Genomic DNA, 19,256 nt, shown 5'->3' on the forward strand with positions numbered 1-19,256 from the left:
TTATACGCTTCTTGTGTCGGAACGCACGAGACACAATGTGTTCTCTATTGTTGATATACGAGAGGTTAATTTCAACAAATTAAGAAATATTTACTTAGTGGCATTCGCCCCAAAAATAAGACTAAAGCCCGGACAGTCCTTGCACTTAAAAGTTGTAGCGTTCGGGGCCTTAATAAGTTTAAATGGTCCAGGGCAGATAGTAAACCCCAGAAGACTTAAGCGACGTTTTCGAGATTTTTTTCGACCTGTGGACCAAATAAATTGTAAATAAGTGTCTTTTCCTTAATACCTACCTACCTATAGGTATACATATATCAAGTCCACTAAGGTTTTAGATTACCTACTTTTATGGTAAATTTATTAATGTATTGCCTGTTGGCAACGATAAAATTACATATAATACGTAGATAATTCAATCACTTTCCGTAATATTACTTTTGAATTACATAATGTACCTATCTGTGCCTACATGTTATGAATTATGAATAAAATATATACTTAACGGTTTGGCTATAATTAGGTATAATAAATAAGAGCTTTTTCAATCAAAAGATAATTTTTATTCCTTCAATAAAGTTGACATCTGACAGTTTTTGTATAGAGAAGTCTTCTTGATAATTCGTGCGTTGGAAAAATTAGGTCTTCGTTACGAATACAATAAACTTACTATGTTTAGGGCGCTGTTTGTTATTTTGCGAGTTTTTCCTGCGACTGCGCTCTGTTGTTGTGGTGAGAAGACCTGTAAAAACAATAAAAATGAACTGGTTATGCAATATATTACATTTTAACACAATTTAGTTTTCCTAAACCTGGTTACTAGTGTTATAAACATTAAAAACACTTTATTAATTATTATGTTATCGGCTTTCTTACGTAACTGTTTGACGAGGAACTCGACTAGTTTCAAGCCATGCTAGAGGCTCATATTCTAGAGCCGCATTCCACGACACACGACGCGGCGATTATCGCTCTGCTACTGTCTAGCATGGCTTGAAACTAGTCGAGTTCCTAGTCAAACAGTTACGTGAGTAAGCCGATAACATAATAATTAATTTAGTATGTCTCACGAATTATTGAAAACACTATTGATAGAAAAAAATAATATGGTCCTGATTGACACTATTGATGGAATAAAAATATGGTTCTGAAAACCCATTGCATTGCATGTGTGTCTGCGAAAAAATACAGTTTCTTATAACCTCTAGTCAACCAATGTCGTTTACCTTTTGCGCAAGATAAAAATTCTATGGTATCATAGAATTCGGTATTTGATTTCATTGCTATACATACATTGTTCTTCAGGTACACAGGTCCCATAGTCGTTTCTGGCGTATCCCTGATCGCAGTAACATGTCTGCACGCATCTCTTGTTGCCAATCGGGCACCCGATACCCAGCGTGGCGCAAGTTGTTTGGCACGGACTGCCACACTCGTAGTGCTCATGTTCACGGTCACATGTCAAGTCTACCGAGTATGACAAACTGTAGTATACGTGCACTGTGAGGAAAATGAGGAAAAACTTCACTGTCATTTTTAAATCCGAGTTTTAACTTTAAACTAATAATGCTTTCAGTGTAAATATGATTAATGTATTATATTAAAAAGACTTCAGCTCACGATGTATCCTAGCCACGACTGATCCCGTTACCTCCAGAGAAAAGCTATATAAATACATTTATATACAATTACGTATAGAAAATTGAATACAATCCAATGGATTGAGGAGAAAAGGATTTTTTATTACAAAAGTGAGTTTATAATATTATAAATACCATACATTATTTATTGTTATCTATGTGTTTATTGTTGTCACCATCAATAACATTCCTTAGATGTGTAATGGAAGAAACTATTTCAGGAAATTGTACTAGTATAGGGCTATTCATTTTAACGCATTCTTTTGAGAAACGTAACACGTGTTACATAATTATGGTGAAAAACAAGTTCTTTATGGAATAAGCCGGTAAACGAGCAGACGGATCACCTGATGGTAAGTAATCGCCGCCACCCAAGGACACCTGAAACACTAGTAGCAAGTGCGTTGCCGGCCTTTTGAGGGTAATGAATTTAAGGGCTGTTGGGGAATCGAGTATTGGGAAGGGCCTAATAGTGTCTCCGATAAACTCACTCACACAACCAAATATAACACAAGCGTTGTTTCACATCGGTTACCACAGTAAGAAATCGCCGCCACCCAAGGACACCTTAAACACCAGTAGCAAGTGCGTTGCCGGCCTTTTGGGGGTAAGCTTTTTAAGGGTTGTTGGGGATCGGGTATTGGAAAAGGGGGTAATTGGGCCTCCGGTAACCTCACTCCCATAACGACACACAACGCAAGCGTTGTTTGGCGTTGGTTTTCGATAAGGCCGTGGTATCGTGGTCCATTCGTGTCGAAAAATGGCTCTCCCACACTTAAACAACAGCTTTACTGTCACAAACTTACGTCTAGATTATCCGCCGTATTCAAAGTCACTAACTGATTACTTAACCCTTAAATATCAATTGTTTACGGAACAAAACCGTCACTAAGAAATAGTTTCAGTTAATTATTAAATGTCTCTGAGTACGATATTGAACTAATCAAAGTCAAAATGTTTACTCATACGGTACTTGACCTATCGTGTTTTTTATTTTATTAAAGTATGTTTTAATTTTGGTATAATGAGTGTTGTAAAATTGTATTGTGAACCTGAGAAAAAGGGGAACCTATGAAGTTTCAACCCAAGAATCTTTACTTCGGATAGAGCAAATACCTTCACTAGGGGACTGACAGACAGAGTCACATTTTTAATATTTAGTTTGACGTTCAAAAGTGCTTTTTTGGTCTAATTGAAATAAATTATTTTGATTTTTGCTATTCGGAGTCCATTCAATTTTCCATGTAAGCCATAGTTTTAGTTTCACTTTTAGTTTTAGTTTCACTTAGGCTTTATCCTTTAAGTCATTAAGCTTTTGTATCGTAGCTTCAGAAATTCAAATACGCCTTTTAAAACTCTACTTTCCTAAAAAATCTACCACACTAAGTTATGCAACTAATTCTGGTTACACTTAAGTGTGGGAGAGCCATGCTTCGGCATGAATGGGCCGACTCGACCAGAATTATACCACGGCTTCACAGAAAGCCGACGTGAACCGTGACAACGCTTACTTGGTATGAGAGGGTTTACCGGATGCCCAATTCCCTCCTTCCCAATCTTCCCAATCTCCGATTCCCCAATAACTCTTAAATTTCCAACCTCCAAAAGGGCCGGCAAGGCCGACCTGCTTATCATCAGGTGATCCGTCTGCTCGTTTACGAGTTTATACATACCAAAAAAAAAGCAATTGCATTATGTATATTGTTATGCTTTAAATTGTAAACAATGATATATTTGTACTCTTCTTTATATAAACTGCTTAAATAAACTTGATAGCTGCTCTCGTTAATGACTAAGTTAACCTCATAAATAAATTATTGTAGAAATAAAAATACTGGTTTGAGTCGTGGATTGTCATGCGTTTAATTAGTAAATAACGAAATGCAGTGTTTGCAGTTTTAATTAGACTTTATGACATATAATTGAGATAATAGCTTTGACATTGTATAGCGGCATTCAGGATTAAAATGCGTGACATTGCAAATATATTTGTAGAGTCTTCATCAGCTGGAAGACGTCCACTGCTGAATAAAAGCCTCTCCCTAAAAGGTTCGTATAGGTACAAGGCTACGACGGGGCTTTTATTGAGAGGAATAATCATCTATCAATCATCTAATTACTTCTCCCGTCTTGGGTGAGGTCAGACGGAGTGTCAGATTCTTACTGACTAAGTACCAAGCCATTCTTACTCCTACTTTTCGAGCCATAGCCCCGGTAACTCGGTAGACATTCTGCAGCTATGTTTTATATAGTTTTCAGGACAGGATAACAACAATAAATAAAGAACAACTTTTTTATTTTGATTATTTATTTATGTTACACTTCTTGTACAAGTATACAATGGTAAACTTAATACTTTAAAAATAAGTGGCATTGCCTAACAGATTATACATTTATTAAGTCAAAACAGGCCAAAACACACTTAGCGAGCACGGCTCCAGCAATTACCTCTCATTTAAATTTGAACTTTAAATCGTATATCGTATGGTATATTTTATAACGTCAATACAAAAAGGCGAAGGCGGGTGGCCAGCGCGCGGTCCCTTGAGTGGTAAGCACGCTGACAGTTAGCGGTAGCCACAATTTGAAACAACGTCTTGCCGGAGCCGTGCTTGTTAAGAGTATTTTAACCATTATATACACACATAAAACCTTTATTATTACATGGCTGACTTATTACATCTTTGGTATAACGTTAAATTAGGATTGTAGAACATTTTGCATCTCCTTGCAATCTCGTATCGGTATACAAGGTGTTCCGGCTTCCTGCCTCAGGTACCCTGGCTTGCAGACGCATCCTTGCTTGCAGGGCTCCGACCCATCACATTTGAACCTCGCCACCAGAGACAGGCAGGTGTTTGGTGGACAGTCCTTGTAACAGTCCGTGTAGACTTCGTACTGCCCGTGACAGATGGGTACTGGAAAATAAAATAAAAATAAGTATGTACTGTACTAAACTGCCTCGTTGACCGAATGGTCACAAGTGCGACTGCCTGGCAAAGGGTCTCGGGTTCGATTCCCGGGTCGGGCATAGGATTACTGGGCGTTTTTCGGTTTTTCATTTTTTGCTCAGTAGTAGCATGAAGTCTGGAATCGTACCCAATATATGGCAATAGGCAAACCGCCTAGATTATTATTTTGTGTTATGTTGTTATGTTATATAAGTCCCATATAATATGATAGGGTATTAATTTATTAGCATACATCGGGAATAATACCAAAGTCAATGCTACAACTGATACTTTCAAAAATCTAGAGACTTAAACTATAAAGTATCAAAAATGGCTGACACAGGAATCTAACCCGTGATCACTTTCGCTAACTAAATTTTTTACACAAAATACAGACATGTTCTTAAAAATGTTAATATTGCAAAATAAATGTAACAAGATCGTTTTGTCGTTGTGTCTTGAGTGCCAACTATAGTGATACCTGCTTACTGATAAGACACTTGACTAATTGTTGCATTCCGGTTTCAAGAACAACAATACGGTATCACTTTCGTTACCAAAACATAATTAATAATCACAACTTTGGAAGTAAATTATAAAATTAATAATAGTTAAAAATTTCTATAAATAAATAAACATATGACCCAACCCAACCACGACAGGTTGTGATGCTAAAGGCACTGTTAAATGTCAATAAATAAAGAAATAAATAATAGTCTGTCATTCACTCTGTTATTAAAGCTGGCTAAAGGTGTTCATTTCGGGCATTTTTACTTTATTTATTTATTTAAGAATAATAAGATATTTACGAATAATAAGCGTTCGATTATTAAACATTTTTGAGCATGCTCCATATAACGCCTTTGAGCATGCTATTTTAGAGAATGTGTGACAGTATCTTAATTCTATTTTTAAAAGAATAAAAGTCATTTTAATGGTCAAATACTCAAACGTCACTCAATTTTAAGACTCGCTCAAGAATAGTTTGCAACCCTACAAATTCTTTGTAAATGACAGAGATAGCACGATATTTAAGTGCAACTTAAAATTGAGTAGCATTTCCGTATTCGGGCGTAAGATCACAGTCAGTGAAACTTGGTAGAAAAATTACATTGGCAGTACATTACATTAATCTTAAATTACCTTCTGGATTCGAGAGAGGATCTTCGGAAAAAATATTAGTTGGCCATGACCTTACAGAACAAAAATAATTACCTGGTTCCTTATCTCCGCGACGTTTTCGAATGCTTTTTTTACCTGTGGACCAAATGAAATAGTTAGTCAAAAGTTTTTTCTCTAAAATACGTTGGCCCACACTAGGATTTCCTCCTTTATCGTGGGTGCAGTTACAAACATACAATTTAACATACACATAACACCCACCAGACACAACAATTTGTGGACACAAAGAGTTGCCCCGTGCGGGGATCGAACCCGCTATAGGTACGTTGCGTGGCATTCTGAAAACTAGATTTAAATAATAATGATGTATGAAAAAAGCATGTGATCATGATCAAGCATCGATTATTCGTATATATTCAATTTCAAAATTCACAGTGATGTATCCAAATCTTTCATTGGACCAATAGATCCACTCCCTTTACATTATGTGTACATTTGGCATTTTAAATAGGAATAAAAGATATTAAAATGAAGAAATTTAATAATGGTACCTAGCATATTACGATGATATATTAGTCTATAAGCAGATAAAATGAACTTACAATGTTTAGTACGCTTGTTAGTTTCTGAGTTTCTCTGTGGACGTGATTGAGTGGTTTGGAAACCTGTCGACCAAACATTTTACTGTTTATAAGATAATATTCATTGGTAAAAAACAACCTGAATATCGTAGCCAATGAATATAAACATCGAAGAGACGATCCATAATTACAAATAAAAAAATAATAGTTCCTTCACAAAAACCCGTCTTGTTCTGACTAAAGTCATAAGTCAGGCTTATGTGTTTATTTGTTTTTTAGTACTCTTTTTTTAGGTTTTAGTACTCTTTAATGTTCTGTTATTACTTAATACTTTTAATACTCTTTAATACTACCATACTTAGATCATATGTATATAATGGTTAGGATAAACTATTCCCTAGTAACGGTTTTGTTCTGAAAACAATTGCTAAGGACTGGGTTAAGTTATGGCGTTATGAGATGTATAGCCGCGGCTAGATTAAGTAATTGATGTAGATAATTGTAGTTGTAATGAATTGTTAGCAGATTATGTAGTGATATGTAGTGATTATGTAGTGTAATGTAGTGATATCAAAGCTATATATTATACATACATTCTCCTTCAGGTACGCAGATCCCATTATCATCTCTAGCGAATCCCTCATCACAGTAACATGCATCATTACACCTAATGTTGACTATAGGGCACACCATACCCAGCGTGGCACAAGTCGTTTGACAAGCACTGCCACACTCATAATGTTCATTTTGATGTTCACATTTCAATTCTGCAGATGTTACATAATTTACACTTATTGTTACAAAAAGAAGGAAAAGATTCACTGTCATTTTTGAAGCCATGTTTTTAAGAAGTAAATTCACAATCTTAATGATCACAGCTCACGACGTCTCGTGACCACGGATGGTCTCTTATTAATTCGAGACGTGTAATAAAAACATAATATATACTTAAACAAGCATTAGTTAAGGAATTACGTCATTGAGGTAGATCCCCGAGCATCTGAATACCAGCCAGTGGAATGAGGAAAAACATGTATTTTTTATACACATGAGACGCAATAAATTACTTGTTTATACATTTGGGAGCAAAGAAACGGGCGCCACTAGCGTTTTTTCTCTTTCATTTCTTGATAAATATTTTTTGACACAAGTATTTTATTAAATCAAAACGTATGCGGGATGAAAGGCAATTAAATTGCCTTAAAAATGAGAGTATTTTATTGTAAATGAATAATTTATTTTAAAGTTATAGACTGTTGTCTAAAATGACAAAAATGCTAGTGATGGTTCCGTTTCATTGCTCCCTAGTGTAGCTTTTATCAACAATATTTGTCAACACAATGGAATAAATAACATAAGTTCTATCCATCTTAAGGGCATGTGCCTTTGGGAAAAGCAAGACATGTAAACATTTATCAGAAAAAATGGCAACTATAAAATATTACTTCGCGTCTAGATGAGCGTATTGTATAAATCTAAACGATAACTTACGGGGCGCAGGAGTTGCTCTATTTATTGGGCCTGAGGATTAAACAATTTATTGTTAGCATTACTTCTTTTAAGGGTTTAAAAGTAGAAAGAAAACAGAAGCATTGACGAATAGAAAAACAATACTTAAAGACAAAAATGTAGAATAAGAAATCAAACAAAAATCTTGATAAAAATAAAGACAGACTCTTTATAATGCCATGTTATATAATATACGTTATACATACATAGTGGTATAGGTATACATTTCCCTTTGGCGTTTCTGGCAAAGCCCGAATCACAGTAACAACCCTCATGGCAGTTAACGTTGGGAATCGGGCACTCGACGCCCAACGAGGCACAAGTTTTTTGACAAACACTGCCACACTCAAAATGCTCATTCGGACGTCTACACGGCCGTTTTCCAGATTTTGAATAAATTACGTTCACGTTCATTAAAATAAGAATAATAATCAACTTCGCTGCCATTTTGATGCTCTAAAATATAATACTTTCAATAAAAATTAGAACACATGTGATATTATATCATAATATTACTTATAACTCCGATAAACAACCACAACACACGGTGTCTTGTGATCATTAATGAACTCTTGAACTAAAAGAAAAGATCTCGTCAACTGAATAGTTCATATACACGGTAGAAAAACAATAGAAATGAGTGGAATGTGGAAATGTGAATGTGAATGACAATGAAAAGTATTTTTTTATTTAACAATGAATGAAGATTTATGATATATGATACGTTATGAGATATTATACGTTTGATATGCTTTACTGGGCGAGTAGATGTATAAACGCTATCCTAGTAAGACTTTGACTGCCAACAAAAATCTGTTTTTGCCCCCATGGCATATAATGTGTTAAGAGTGATAATAATCTTATGATATAACGATATAAAACGAGACAAAACTTACCAAATCTATTTATTTGTGTAAAATACTGTAGGTGTCCAATACATAAAAGTGTAGTCATGAGCAGTGGTGTTGCCGCTTATGGGAGCTAAGGTGTATTCAGAAATTATAATTACTTAGATAGAACACAGTTTAAACTAGTGGAAGGTGTTTTAATAATATAATAACTTCGTCTTGTAAGTGTAAGAGTAGGTAGTCTACAGAATAAAACAAAATTATGTGTTGTCATAATCAGAATCATAATAGTTTATTTGTTAACATAGGTCAATAATTACAGATCATAATACGCTTGGTAAGAGAGCGCTATGTCATGTCAGAAGGTGTACAAATATAATGTGAAGTGTGAAGTATAAAATTCGGAATCATACATAAAATAGTAAAACTATACAACTGTACTATAATCGTTAAATGAAGTAGGTCACTTACTAGACTGGGCAGTTGTCCGAGAGTTTGATGGACCTGTGGACCAAAGTGTTGATGTTGTCATTAATAAATACATTACTTATTTTATAAAATATCAAATTAAATTTTCTGTTGCAATTAAACAAATCTTCTCTCTATCTCTATTTAATCAATCACTATTAACTCTCTCTCTATTAACCAAATCTTTTGTTTAACAGAACACTGACAAATACCGGCTGGAGACTACTAATTTAGTTAATGAAATGCCCAAATATTTAGGTAAAATATAAAAATTTTGAATGTATCGTTATTTGAAACATAATTTAAGGCACGTACATTGCGCTATAGGTATGCAGGTCCCATTGGCGTTTCTGGCGTATCCGTCATTACAGTAACATGCGTCATTGCACCTAATGTTGACGATGGGGCACGTGGTGCCCAGGTTGGCACAAGTCGTTTGGCACGCACTGCCACACTCGTAGTGTTCGTTTGGACGAGTACACTGTATTACTGTTAATATAAAATATTTTGTCAAACCAAATAAAAATTGTTATTAATATAAACTTCGCAATAATCGTACTTCAATAATCAATAAATTACTTACAAGGCCGCTGAGTTGTTGTTACCGAATTTTGTGTTCCTGTGAATCAAATATTTTGTCGTTTACAATAATTTTGCATAGAAACCCTTAAGTAATGTAAAAAGGCAGTGAAAATTGGCAATAACTTAAACAAGTCACACATAATTTACGTTGTGTTATGTATATTCAGGTTCCATTATCAGCTCTGGCGTAATTCATGCAATGTCTTTGTTATTAACTCGGCAAATTAACAATTAATAAAAATATAAACTTACCAGATCGTGAACTTATTGTGGTTCTCGAGTTTATAGGACCTGCAAAGCAAATACTTGCAATATTAGTTAAGAGCGCATTAGTTTTCCATCGGAAAAGGCAAAGAAAATCAACTAGACATGATACTTACATTGTGATATAGGTATGCAGGTCCCATTGGCGTTCCTGGCGTATCCGTCATTACAGTAACATGCGTCATTGCACCTAATGTTGACAATGGGGCACGTGGTGCCCAGGTTGGCACAAGTCGTTTGGCACGCACTGCCACACTCGTAGTGCTCATTTGGACGAGTACACTGTATTACTGTTAATATAAAAATATTATATCAAACTAAGTTCAAAATCTCATTAATATAAACTTCGCAATAATCTACCTTCAATTATTTATTAGATAATAAATTACTTACAAGGCCGCTGAGTTGTTGTTACCGAATTTTGTGTTCCTGTGAACCAAATATTTTGTTGTTTACACTAATTTTGCATGGAAAGCCTTAAGTAATGTAAAAAGGCAGTGAAAATTGGCAATAACTTAAACAAGTCATACATGATGTACGATGTGTCATATGTATTCAGGTTTCATTATCAGCTCTGACGTAATTCATGCAATGTCTTGGTAGTACATCGGCAAATAAACAATTAATAAAAATATAAACTTACCAGATCGAGAAGCTGTTGTGGTTCTCGAGTTTATAGGACCTGTAAAGCAAATACTTGCAATATTAGTTAAAAGCGCATTAGTTTTCCATCGAAAAAGGCAAAGAAAATCAAGTAGAAATTATACTTACATTGCGCTATAGGTATGCAGGTTCCATTGGCGTCTCTGGCGTATCCGTCATTACAGTAACATGCGTCATTGCACCTAATGTTGACAATGGGGCACGTGGTGCCCAGGTTGGCACAAGTCGTTTGGCACGCACTGCCACACTCGTAGTGCTCGTTTGGACGAGTACACTGTATTACTGTTAATATAAAAATATTATGTCAAACTAAATTTAAAATCTTATTAATATAAACTTCGCAATAATCGTACTTCAATTAGCAATAAATTACTTACAAGGCCGCTGAGTTGTTGTTACAGAATTTTGTGTTCCTGTGAACCAAATATTTTGTTGTTTACACTAATTTTGCATAGAAATCCTTAAGTACATTAAAAAGGTAGTGAAAATTGGCAATAACTAAAACAAGTCATACATAATGTACGTTGTGATATGTGTATTCAGGTTCCATTATCAGCTCTGGCGTAATTCATGCAATGTCTTTGTTAGTAACTCGGCAAATAAACAATTAATAAAAATATAAACTTACCAGCTCGGGAACTTATTGTGGTTCTTGAGTTTATAGGACCTATAAAGCAAATATTTGCAATATTAGTTAAGAGCGCTATAGTTTTTAATCGAAAAATGCAAAGAAAAACAAGTATAAATCATACTTACATTGCGCTATAGGTATGCAGGTCCCATTGGCGTTCCTGGCGTATCCGTCATTACAGTAACATGCGTCATTGCACCTAATGTTGACAATGGGGCACGTGGTGCCCAGGTTGGCACAGGTCGTTTGGCACGCACTGCCACACGCATAATGTTCGTTTGGACGAGTACACTGTATTACCGCTGCGAAAAAAAACGCGAAATAATTTATGAAGACGACCTTTTCAAGTCTGTTTTGTCCTATTTGCAAATTATCTAAGACCAATGGTTTGAACCTCTAAAGGCCTGCTATCAATTTATTTTAATGATTAGATTTTTGTAACATTGCCTCACTCTACGGTTTTCTCCTGTGTAGTGGGTGCATTTACAAACATACAAGTTCACAAATACATGACACTTAGAACCGGAACAACAATTTGTGGGTCACATAAAGAGTTGCTCCGTGCGGGAATCAAAACCCGTCGCACGCCAACCGCGCAGTCAATTATTAAATTAAATATAACATACAATTAATTCTATGACAGTGAAACTGCACCAATAAATAGTGTTAAAAATAAATTCATTCTTATCAAAAAATTACCTCTGTCAATTTCATTTGAAAGAGAATACAGCTACCTATGTTTCATTCAAATTGAATAAGTAGCCCAATTAGTCTACGATAAGAAGAAGTTAAGATACCTTCTAAAAATACATACTAATAAATTGGTGAAATGTAAAATATATATTTTTATTTTATCCACTGTATTTACTAGATATAATTAGAAATGCACTAATGAACACGGACACCTGTTTTTCCACCATTTTTGTATTATTTTGCATATATAATAGGAAATGAGTCCAATACCTAACTTATGCATTATTATTTACAGGTTGTTTGATGCATACGATGCATACGGCACGGCGTCGTCATTTCATGATTATAAAAAATTCATGAGTGCCTCGTTGGTCGATGGGTCGCAAGTGCCACTGCTAAACTAGGGGTATCGGGTTTGATTTCCGTGTGTGTCGGGCAAAGTATTAGGTACTGAGCGTTTTTCGGTTTTTCGATGTTTACGATTTCGATAATTTCAGTAGTAGTTCGGAGTCTGAGACTGCCCATGGCAATAGGCTCACGCTTTATTATATGGGATTTAAAACGCAAATGATGACAAGGGGTGCATGTTGTACTGCGGCATTAAGTGCCGTAATGTACACCTCTTTTTTGGGTACTGGACAATTAGGCCTCCGGTAACGTCATTCACACAACACAAGCGTTGTTTCACGTCGGTTTTCTATGAGGCCATGGTATCACTCCAGTCGAGCCGGCCCATTCGTGGCGAAGCATGGCTCTTCCACGCTTAAGGTAGTCATTTAATCGTCTCATACAAATGCAACTACATACCAGCTTGAATTCCCGATCCCCAACACATCAGAACACAGCAGGATACCACCAAAGATCTCCACATCTTGACGTTCTTATACAATATGACACAAACCACAACTGCTCAGAACATTTATACTGCAATAGTTTCATTTATGTATCTACAAACAATTAAACTGTTTAAATACATTTTTGTATCTATTATTGCGAACTAAATATGAAGTAAATGCATTTCTTTTAAAAAGAATGAATATATAAATGCATTTCTTTTAAAAATAAGGAATATATGTAAATACATTTCTTTTAAAAATAATGTACATATGTATGTAAATGCATTTCTTTTTTTGTTTGTTGGTAAAACGGACGTCTTACGTTGCTACATGAAGTGGCGATATGGGAAAAAATATAAAACAATAAATTTTGCATAGCCTAATTTTAATAGACATTTTAAACAAAACAACCTTAACATTTTCTCTTTTTATTTAAGTATGCATGTTATAAAGTAATATCAAATTAAAACTTAATGATATTTTTTACATCCATAACATCACGATTTTTTTATAAATGAGTCATTCTCACGGACTCGTGGTCCGTGCTCTTGTCATACATTTTTTTTTACAATTAGTGTAATCAGTATTTATAGTACCTATGTTACACACTACAATTAACCACAACTATAATTATTACTATCAAAATACTTACCCATTAATATTTATAAACTCTGTATAAAAATTGTCAATGAAAACAATTGCTATCAATTATCGTATCGTGCAGACGCATCGTAGCATGAAGCGACGTATCGTGCATATTTGTGAACCACTTTATGCAGAGTAGAGTCAATGTTCATATAACTTCTTTATGTACCCCGACACACCAGTGGCGTTACAAGTACGTTGTCGGCCTTTTGGAGGTTAGGAATTCAAGGAGTGTTTGGGAATCGGGGATTGCAAAGATTGGGGGTAATACTCTTATAACCTCACTCACACAACGAAACACAACACAATCGTTGTTTCACAGCGATTTTCTATGAGGTGGCACTCCGGTCGAGCTGGCCCATTCATGCCTAATCCTGGCTATCCCAAACTTAAATAAATAGTAAAATAAATAAAGATTTATCATTATACTTCTGCCAAAGTAAATAACAAGATTTCACTTGTATAACAAAAAAGTTCCATACCGCTAACAACTCAGTAACAAGTCATCTATTCATATACACATACTAAAAAACAAGGTAAACAAAAAACAAAAATAAACCCACGTGACTTATAAAGCTAGGCTAGAGTTGAGGGAATAACATCAAACGTGATATTTATACAAAAACCTGTTTTGATATTATTATACTGGTTAAGTATGAACTTGAAATAAAAATAGACTAAGTAGGATAGACTCTACGTTGTGAGTTCCGTACAGAACTTTTTAATAGATATGTATACCGTTTATGTTAGGGTTTTTTGTGTCAAAATAACCCGATGGTCAACTGGAGTTAGTTTGATCTAAATCCTATAACCAAAAGAAATCTATAACAGCGTATTATGTATAGCGTTTATCATTTATCTAAAAGTTTGAGTCAAAATACAGATGGGGCTGATGCCGACCTGGAGCTGCGGACTGCCTAGCGGGTAGGAACGGAGTGTTTGGTTAATGGTTTTTAGTTAATAAGAGTCTAACATTCCTTTTCGCCTCACTTTTGGTTGGTTTTTTGGCATCAGTATTCCGTATGAATCCGTAAGCATTGCATGTAGGCGCTGCCGACGAGCGCTCCGTACGAAGCGGATCAGTGGACGCAGTTGTATCAGTTTCTATACAAGATACAGTAAAATCCGTTACATGCGATGCATCCGGTGCATATGATGTGGCCCTGTGGACACTTACCTTTACAAATTAATGAACGTTTCATCAAAGGAGTGAAATTCCTAAATACTTAAGCCTATCACACATACTGTAACAATTTTATTTTGTTTCGATATTGCGTACTCCAAAAGCATTTTTTTTATTGTTGAAAAACTCGATCTTATTAGAAGGAAATTACCGCGCAAATAATTACACTTCAATATTATTATTATAACAATTTGATCGATAACACAGTGAACCCTGAAACTGGTATAAATAAAGAACATTAGCTGATGTTCCATTGGTGTTCAAACCAGTTGAGTGAGCAGACGTCAAGATGTTTAAGTCCATCGTGTTGTTTTCCTGCTGTATCGTCTTGTCTGCCGCATATACGACTAAAGGCAAGTTTTTTTTTAACACATAAATCTTCCAAAAAAGTACATTTGAAATAAGAACAAAAATATAAAACAGATGATTATTTTTTAATGACAGATGTCAAATAGTTATAGATATGGTAATGGCTGTTTGGCGCCTTTTTTTGTTACCTACATTCTTAATTCAAAATTCGTTCATTCAAATGAAGAACACAGTAACGACAGGAGAAATTTTATTTACCCAGTTACACTTTGTCCGACACGGGAATCGAACCTGAGACCAGTGCCGGCGCAGTCGCACTTGCGACCACTCAACCAACGAGGCTGTCTACAATAACGACTGAAAAAATATTGTATTTTTAGTAAAATATATTTAAACATTTTAACAATTCATCACAAAAGAAAAACCTCAGTTTATGAATTGCATAAATTACTATGGTATTCTCTGTAATATATGGTCTTATATGGAGTAATCTCTGTAATTTTGTAGGAGTATTCTCCTACCGGATTGAGAACATTATTTATTTATCCAAACATTTTTTTCTACAAGCCTAAAAACAAAACAGAGACCAAGTGATTAGTAATCACTTAAAAATAATGACAACAGCAATTTGTGCAACAATGAAAAACCAAACAACAGTAAGTGTTGCTAGTACCTAGTAGGAAAATGTGTGTCCGCGGTATTTCCCGAGTACATGAGAAGATTCACTGATGTTCCACTTGGGGAAGTACTAAGTCTATACTACACGTGTTTTGCCACGTTATTATATACCTATTGTAGATAGTTACTAAGTTCATATTTATTTATTTACTAAAATTTTACCATGTGCATGACTGGTAACAACTATAACTAGAGGTAGTTAGTAATGTAGCAATCTATAATCAACAGATTGGTATTGGAAAGGTAGCATGATATGCTTGCTTCTAAACACAATAATATGTAAATGGAAATGCTATTATTATAAATCGGTTCCATTCCAGGCTCTGTAAATCTGAATTGTCACTTGAATTTTCGAAAACTTTGACCAATAATACTTAGCCAGACTACCGGTAAGGTAGTTGTATTGTGGCATTTTATATTGGTAAGCAATAACAGGAAGTTTTCAGTTTAACTTGTATGTATTATCTTGCTGAACCAAATTTAATGTAGTTTTCAGCATAGTATTTTTCAGACTTAGGAGAAAGATTTAGGGATTACCTGTCTTAAAAATATTAACGCGGTAAAGAAAAAAACGTTGTTTAATTATACTATTATTCTCATTATAGGTAAAGAATTAAAATGTGGAAAGCATGAAGAAGTGCTGTGTTTGCACTCATGCCCACCTGTGACAACTTGTCAAAACCGGTTCGTGGCAGTTTCTTGTGTCACGCCCACGGAACCATGTGAAAACCAATGTGTCTGCAAAGATGGCCGCATCAGGAACGCTAAGAATGAATGTGTGCCTATTGAGAAGTGTGGTAAGCATTATTTATTTATTGGTGAACTACTAGACTGATCACCTGAGTGTGTAAAGTAAGAGCAAGATAAGAAAAGTGAGAGAGTGAGGTAAGCAATCGGCGCCAGCTATGGACACCTGCAGTACCGAAGGAACTGCAGTGCGTTGCCGACCTTTGGCGAAAAGGTATTAGGCATACAATAACATTAACAGTGTAGAAACTGTTTTAAGTGTTGGCTATGTTATTATATTATAAAATATCTGTTTGTTTCCCAAATAAAATAAAAATTATTCAAGCTAGGTCTAATAACACTTGTCTAAACCTAGTTGCCCATCTTGATTTAACCGGTGTGCTATTTCTGACCTTCCACTTGTATACAATTTTAACCCTTTTCCTTACGTGGCAATCTTTATAAAAAACTTAAATACCATAATTGGAAATGATGTTCGAGTTTTACGTTTTATGTAACTTATAATGTAACTTTTACGCTTTATGTAACTTATGTTTTTTTTCTTACAGAACCATTTGGAGCTGTAGACAAATCAGAAGAGATAATCAGTATACCATACTATAAAGATGTAGTATTCGAGTGAATAATACATAAATATACTACTAAAACTACACAACTATAAAAAGAGCTGTACCTTCGTAGCGTACCTGAAGAAATAATCAAGAAGATTGAGATTAATATTTGCACCAAAATTATACTCATACTATATACTTTATATATTTTTGTACCACATTATAAATGAATACTTTAATAAATATAATTATATTATTTTATTTTGTTTCCTTTGTTTATACAGCTATACCTATATTTATATATACCTACGCTATTACTCTCTAAAAATAATACTACCAGTTTTTTTTTGTTATCACTCTCGTGAGACATACTGAAATAATAAATTAATAAACCCTAAACATAACTATTAATATTAAATATATAATAAAAAAATCTACATATTTTTTTGCATGGAAATGCAGTTTTTATAAAAAAAAAAAAACAGTATTGTCACTACTAAATCACGATCAATTTTAATTGTTGATAAATTTACTAGATAGACAATAAATTTTAAATGTGATGAAAAAAAACCCCGGCAATCATCTGTGTTGTCCGTCGTACATCCGAGGATTGTAAAATCTACCATTACGGATAAAAATACTGGGCTTTTTTGTAGTTTACCTTACTACTGCATAATTTGTCGTAAATAAAGTAACAATGTTTTATTTAATTAATTAAAATTATTATATTACACCTCAAAAATGTTTGAAATATGCATGATTAAATAATATCTAAGTAGATTGTAGAGTAGATATTAGGTACTTATTAGGTACTTGCTTTCTTATATTAACATCATTCACGTACTGAAGCTTAATGTAATCGCCTTCCAAACATTTTAGTAAGATTTTTTAGAAATTGGTGAATTAATCAAATGTAATTTTTCTTTAATTGTTTTGTTTTTTATTGAAAAGTAATGTAATTCCTTCTCTCTTTCAGAACCCAAATGCGCTGGTCCCAACGAAGTATATACGACTTGTAAAAGGTCCTGCCCACCAGAAACTTGTTTCTCCCTCGTGGCCAGGTTCAGCTGTGATGGCAGCGAACCTTGTCGAAATGGCTGCGTCTGCAAGCCAGGATTTTTAAGGAAATCCTTGGATTCCCCTTGTGTACCTATCTGTCAATGTCCTGAAATGAAACATTCTCCAGATTGTGAAAATAAATCTTAGGAATCAAGAGGAAAATAAGAAAAATGTCTTGTCACTGCCAGAATTTTTATACAACCATAAATGGAGTTAGTTACTTGTTTGAATTTTTAGAATTAATCAAAATTGTGTACTGTTATTAAATAAATATTTAAGCACTGAATGCAATTGATTACTACCTTGTCTTTCGCTTATTTAATGAAACTATTACAGTACCTTTACCGTTCGGCGTTTTGGTTGGCTGGCTTGAATAAAGGTAAAACTGTAGCCTTAGTACGAGTTTGATTTGCGTTTTAACGTAAAACAAACTCGTACTAAGGCTACAGACTCATATAGACACTCTAAAATTACTACCTATGCCGTCTAACCATTATTTGTTGGAAGGTCATATCAGTAATTTCAACCTCTCAATATGCAGATGTTTATTTTGAACTACTTTTAAAAGAACAATAAAACTCATAAAACATTAATATTACAAAAAAAGATAAAGTCTATAAACTTATTAAATTAAAAACACTACTGTTACTCCACTCCGCCCATAAAAATAGCATCTCACGCTCCACAAGTTTAACTAAAAAACCCTCTTTCCAGAACCAACACCGATCTGTAAAGGTGAAAACGAAGTATACACAGACTGCAAACAAACATGTCCACCAGAAATCTGCTTCTCAATCGTTGCCTTTTACGACTGTTACGACAAACCAGCCTGCGCAGAGAAGGGATGCGCTTGTAAGCCCGGATACCTACGCAAAGGAACGAACACATCCTGTGTACCCCTGTGCGAATGTCCCGAACTCGTCAATGCCCCTGAATGCATGGCCAAAAAAGCCAAGACTTTGAATTGAGAAACAAACGCCAAGAGATCTTCGGTGGACGAAATTGGAACTAATTGAAGCAAAAATGAGGAAGGACGTCCTAAAGCGACAGTGGCGCCGTTTTTTGACTTTTTTTTGACTTTTGTAATCTGTAATCTATTTTATGATGAAAAAAGGCAGATGAAGATATTTAAAACCTGTAATGAATAAACGTATATTTTGGTGTAGTTATATTTTTTGTTTCATTCATACTCCTAATGAATAAAAGTACTAAAAGGTACCTAGACATCGGAAGTAGAAGTAAATATTAACCCACACAGTTAATAGCGTCATGCCAATTATGTTATTTAAATATTTACTT

General features: G+C 34.6%; 3 protein-coding genes across 8 annotated transcripts; 1 reads left to right on the forward strand and 2 right to left on the reverse strand.

The window, feature by feature from the left end:
* Positions 1–44: 44 nt before the first annotated feature.
* LOC118282291 (uncharacterized) lies at positions 45–1,658 on the reverse strand. The gene is made up of 3 exons (XM_035603295.2): positions 1,291–1,658; positions 668–739; positions 45–245 (listed from the first exon to the last, which is right to left on the reverse strand). The coding sequence occupies exons 1-3, from the start codon at positions 1,529–1,531 to the stop codon at positions 91–93; spliced, it is 468 nt and encodes a 155-aa protein (XP_035459188.2). The 5' UTR covers positions 1,532–1,658; the 3' UTR covers positions 45–90.
* Positions 1,659–3,916: 2,258 nt separating this feature from the next.
* Positions 3,917–12,893, reverse strand: LOC118282465 (SCO-spondin-like). Of its 5 annotated transcripts, XM_050701423.1 has the most exons (13): positions 12,757–12,893; positions 11,382–11,558; positions 11,254–11,292; positions 11,003–11,038; positions 10,734–10,907; positions 10,606–10,644; positions 10,356–10,391; positions 10,153–10,252; positions 9,432–9,505; positions 9,120–9,152; positions 6,313–6,375; positions 5,804–5,845; positions 3,917–4,555 (listed from the first exon to the last, which is right to left on the reverse strand). In XM_050701423.1, exons 1-13 carry the CDS (start codon positions 12,818–12,820, stop codon positions 4,338–4,340), a joined length of 1,095 nt encoding a protein of 364 aa, XP_050557380.1. In that variant the 5' UTR covers positions 12,821–12,893; the 3' UTR covers positions 3,917–4,337. The 5 variants fall into 5 exon arrangements, with proteins under 5 accessions (XP_050557380.1, XP_050557379.1, XP_050557378.1 ...); XM_050701422.1 differs by lacking the exons at positions 10,153–10,252; positions 10,356–10,391 and adding an exon at positions 9,700–9,735 and having other exon boundaries at positions 9,432–9,605; XM_050701421.1 differs by lacking the exon at positions 10,153–10,252 and having other exon boundaries at positions 9,432–9,605.
* Positions 12,894–14,820: 1,927 nt separating this feature from the next.
* Positions 14,821–19,126, forward strand: LOC118282209 (inducible metalloproteinase inhibitor protein-like). Of its 2 annotated transcripts, XM_035603172.2 has the most exons (3): positions 14,853–14,966; positions 16,206–16,397; positions 16,896–17,155. In XM_035603172.2, the coding sequence occupies exons 1-3, from the start codon at positions 14,903–14,905 to the stop codon at positions 16,967–16,969; spliced, it is 330 nt and encodes a 109-aa protein (XP_035459065.2). In that variant the 5' UTR covers positions 14,853–14,902; the 3' UTR covers positions 16,970–17,155. The 2 variants fall into 2 exon arrangements, with proteins under 2 accessions (XP_035459066.2, XP_035459065.2); XM_035603173.2 differs by lacking the exons at positions 16,206–16,397; positions 16,896–17,155 and adding an exon at positions 18,672–19,126 and having other exon boundaries at positions 14,821–14,966.
* Positions 19,127–19,256: the final 130 nt, after the last annotated feature.

Source organism: Spodoptera frugiperda, chromosome 20 (genome assembly GCF_023101765.2).
Source record: "Spodoptera frugiperda isolate SF20-4 chromosome 20, AGI-APGP_CSIRO_Sfru_2.0, whole genome shotgun sequence".
Taxonomy (NCBI): domain Eukaryota; kingdom Metazoa; phylum Arthropoda; class Insecta; order Lepidoptera; family Noctuidae; genus Spodoptera; species Spodoptera frugiperda.

What these genes read in the sequence shown, in the direction of transcription:
- LOC118282291 (XM_035603295.2), bottom strand. Translation starts at nt 1,531, where the DNA reads ATGACAGTGAAGTTTTTCCTCATTTTCCTCACAGTGCACGTATACTAC. An exon ending in CTGTGTACCTGAAGAACAAT is followed by an intron (nt 740 to 1,290) that starts GTATGTATAGCA and finishes TTGTTTTTACAG; the next exon opens with GTCTTCTCACCACAACAACA. An exon ending in CAAACAGCGCCCTAAACATA is followed by an intron (nt 246 to 667) that starts GTAAGTTTATTG and finishes TTTGGTCCACAG; the next exon opens with GTCGAAAAAAATCTCGAAAA.
- LOC118282465 (XM_050701422.1), bottom strand. Translation starts at nt 12,820, where the DNA reads ATGTGGAGATCTTTGGTGGTATCCTGCTGTGTTCTGATGTGTTGGGGA. An exon ending in CACAACAGCTTCTCGATCTG is followed by an intron (nt 9,736 to 10,605) that starts GTAAGTTTATAT and finishes TTTGATTCACAG; the next exon opens with GAACACAAAATTCGGTAACA. An exon ending in AACAACAACTCAGCGGCCTT is followed by an intron (nt 9,606 to 9,699) that starts GTAAGTAATTTA and finishes TTATATTAACAG; the next exon opens with TAATACAGTGTACTCGTCCA.
- LOC118282209 (XM_035603172.2), top strand. Translation starts at nt 14,903, where the DNA reads ATGTTTAAGTCCATCGTGTTGTTTTCCTGCTGTATCGTCTTGTCTGCC. An exon ending in TGCCGCATATACGACTAAAG is followed by an intron (nt 14,967 to 16,205) that starts GCAAGTTTTTTT and finishes TTCTCATTATAG; the next exon opens with GTAAAGAATTAAAATGTGGA. An exon ending in TGTGCCTATTGAGAAGTGTG is followed by an intron (nt 16,398 to 16,895) that starts GTAAGCATTATT and finishes TTTTTCTTACAG; the next exon opens with AACCATTTGGAGCTGTAGAC.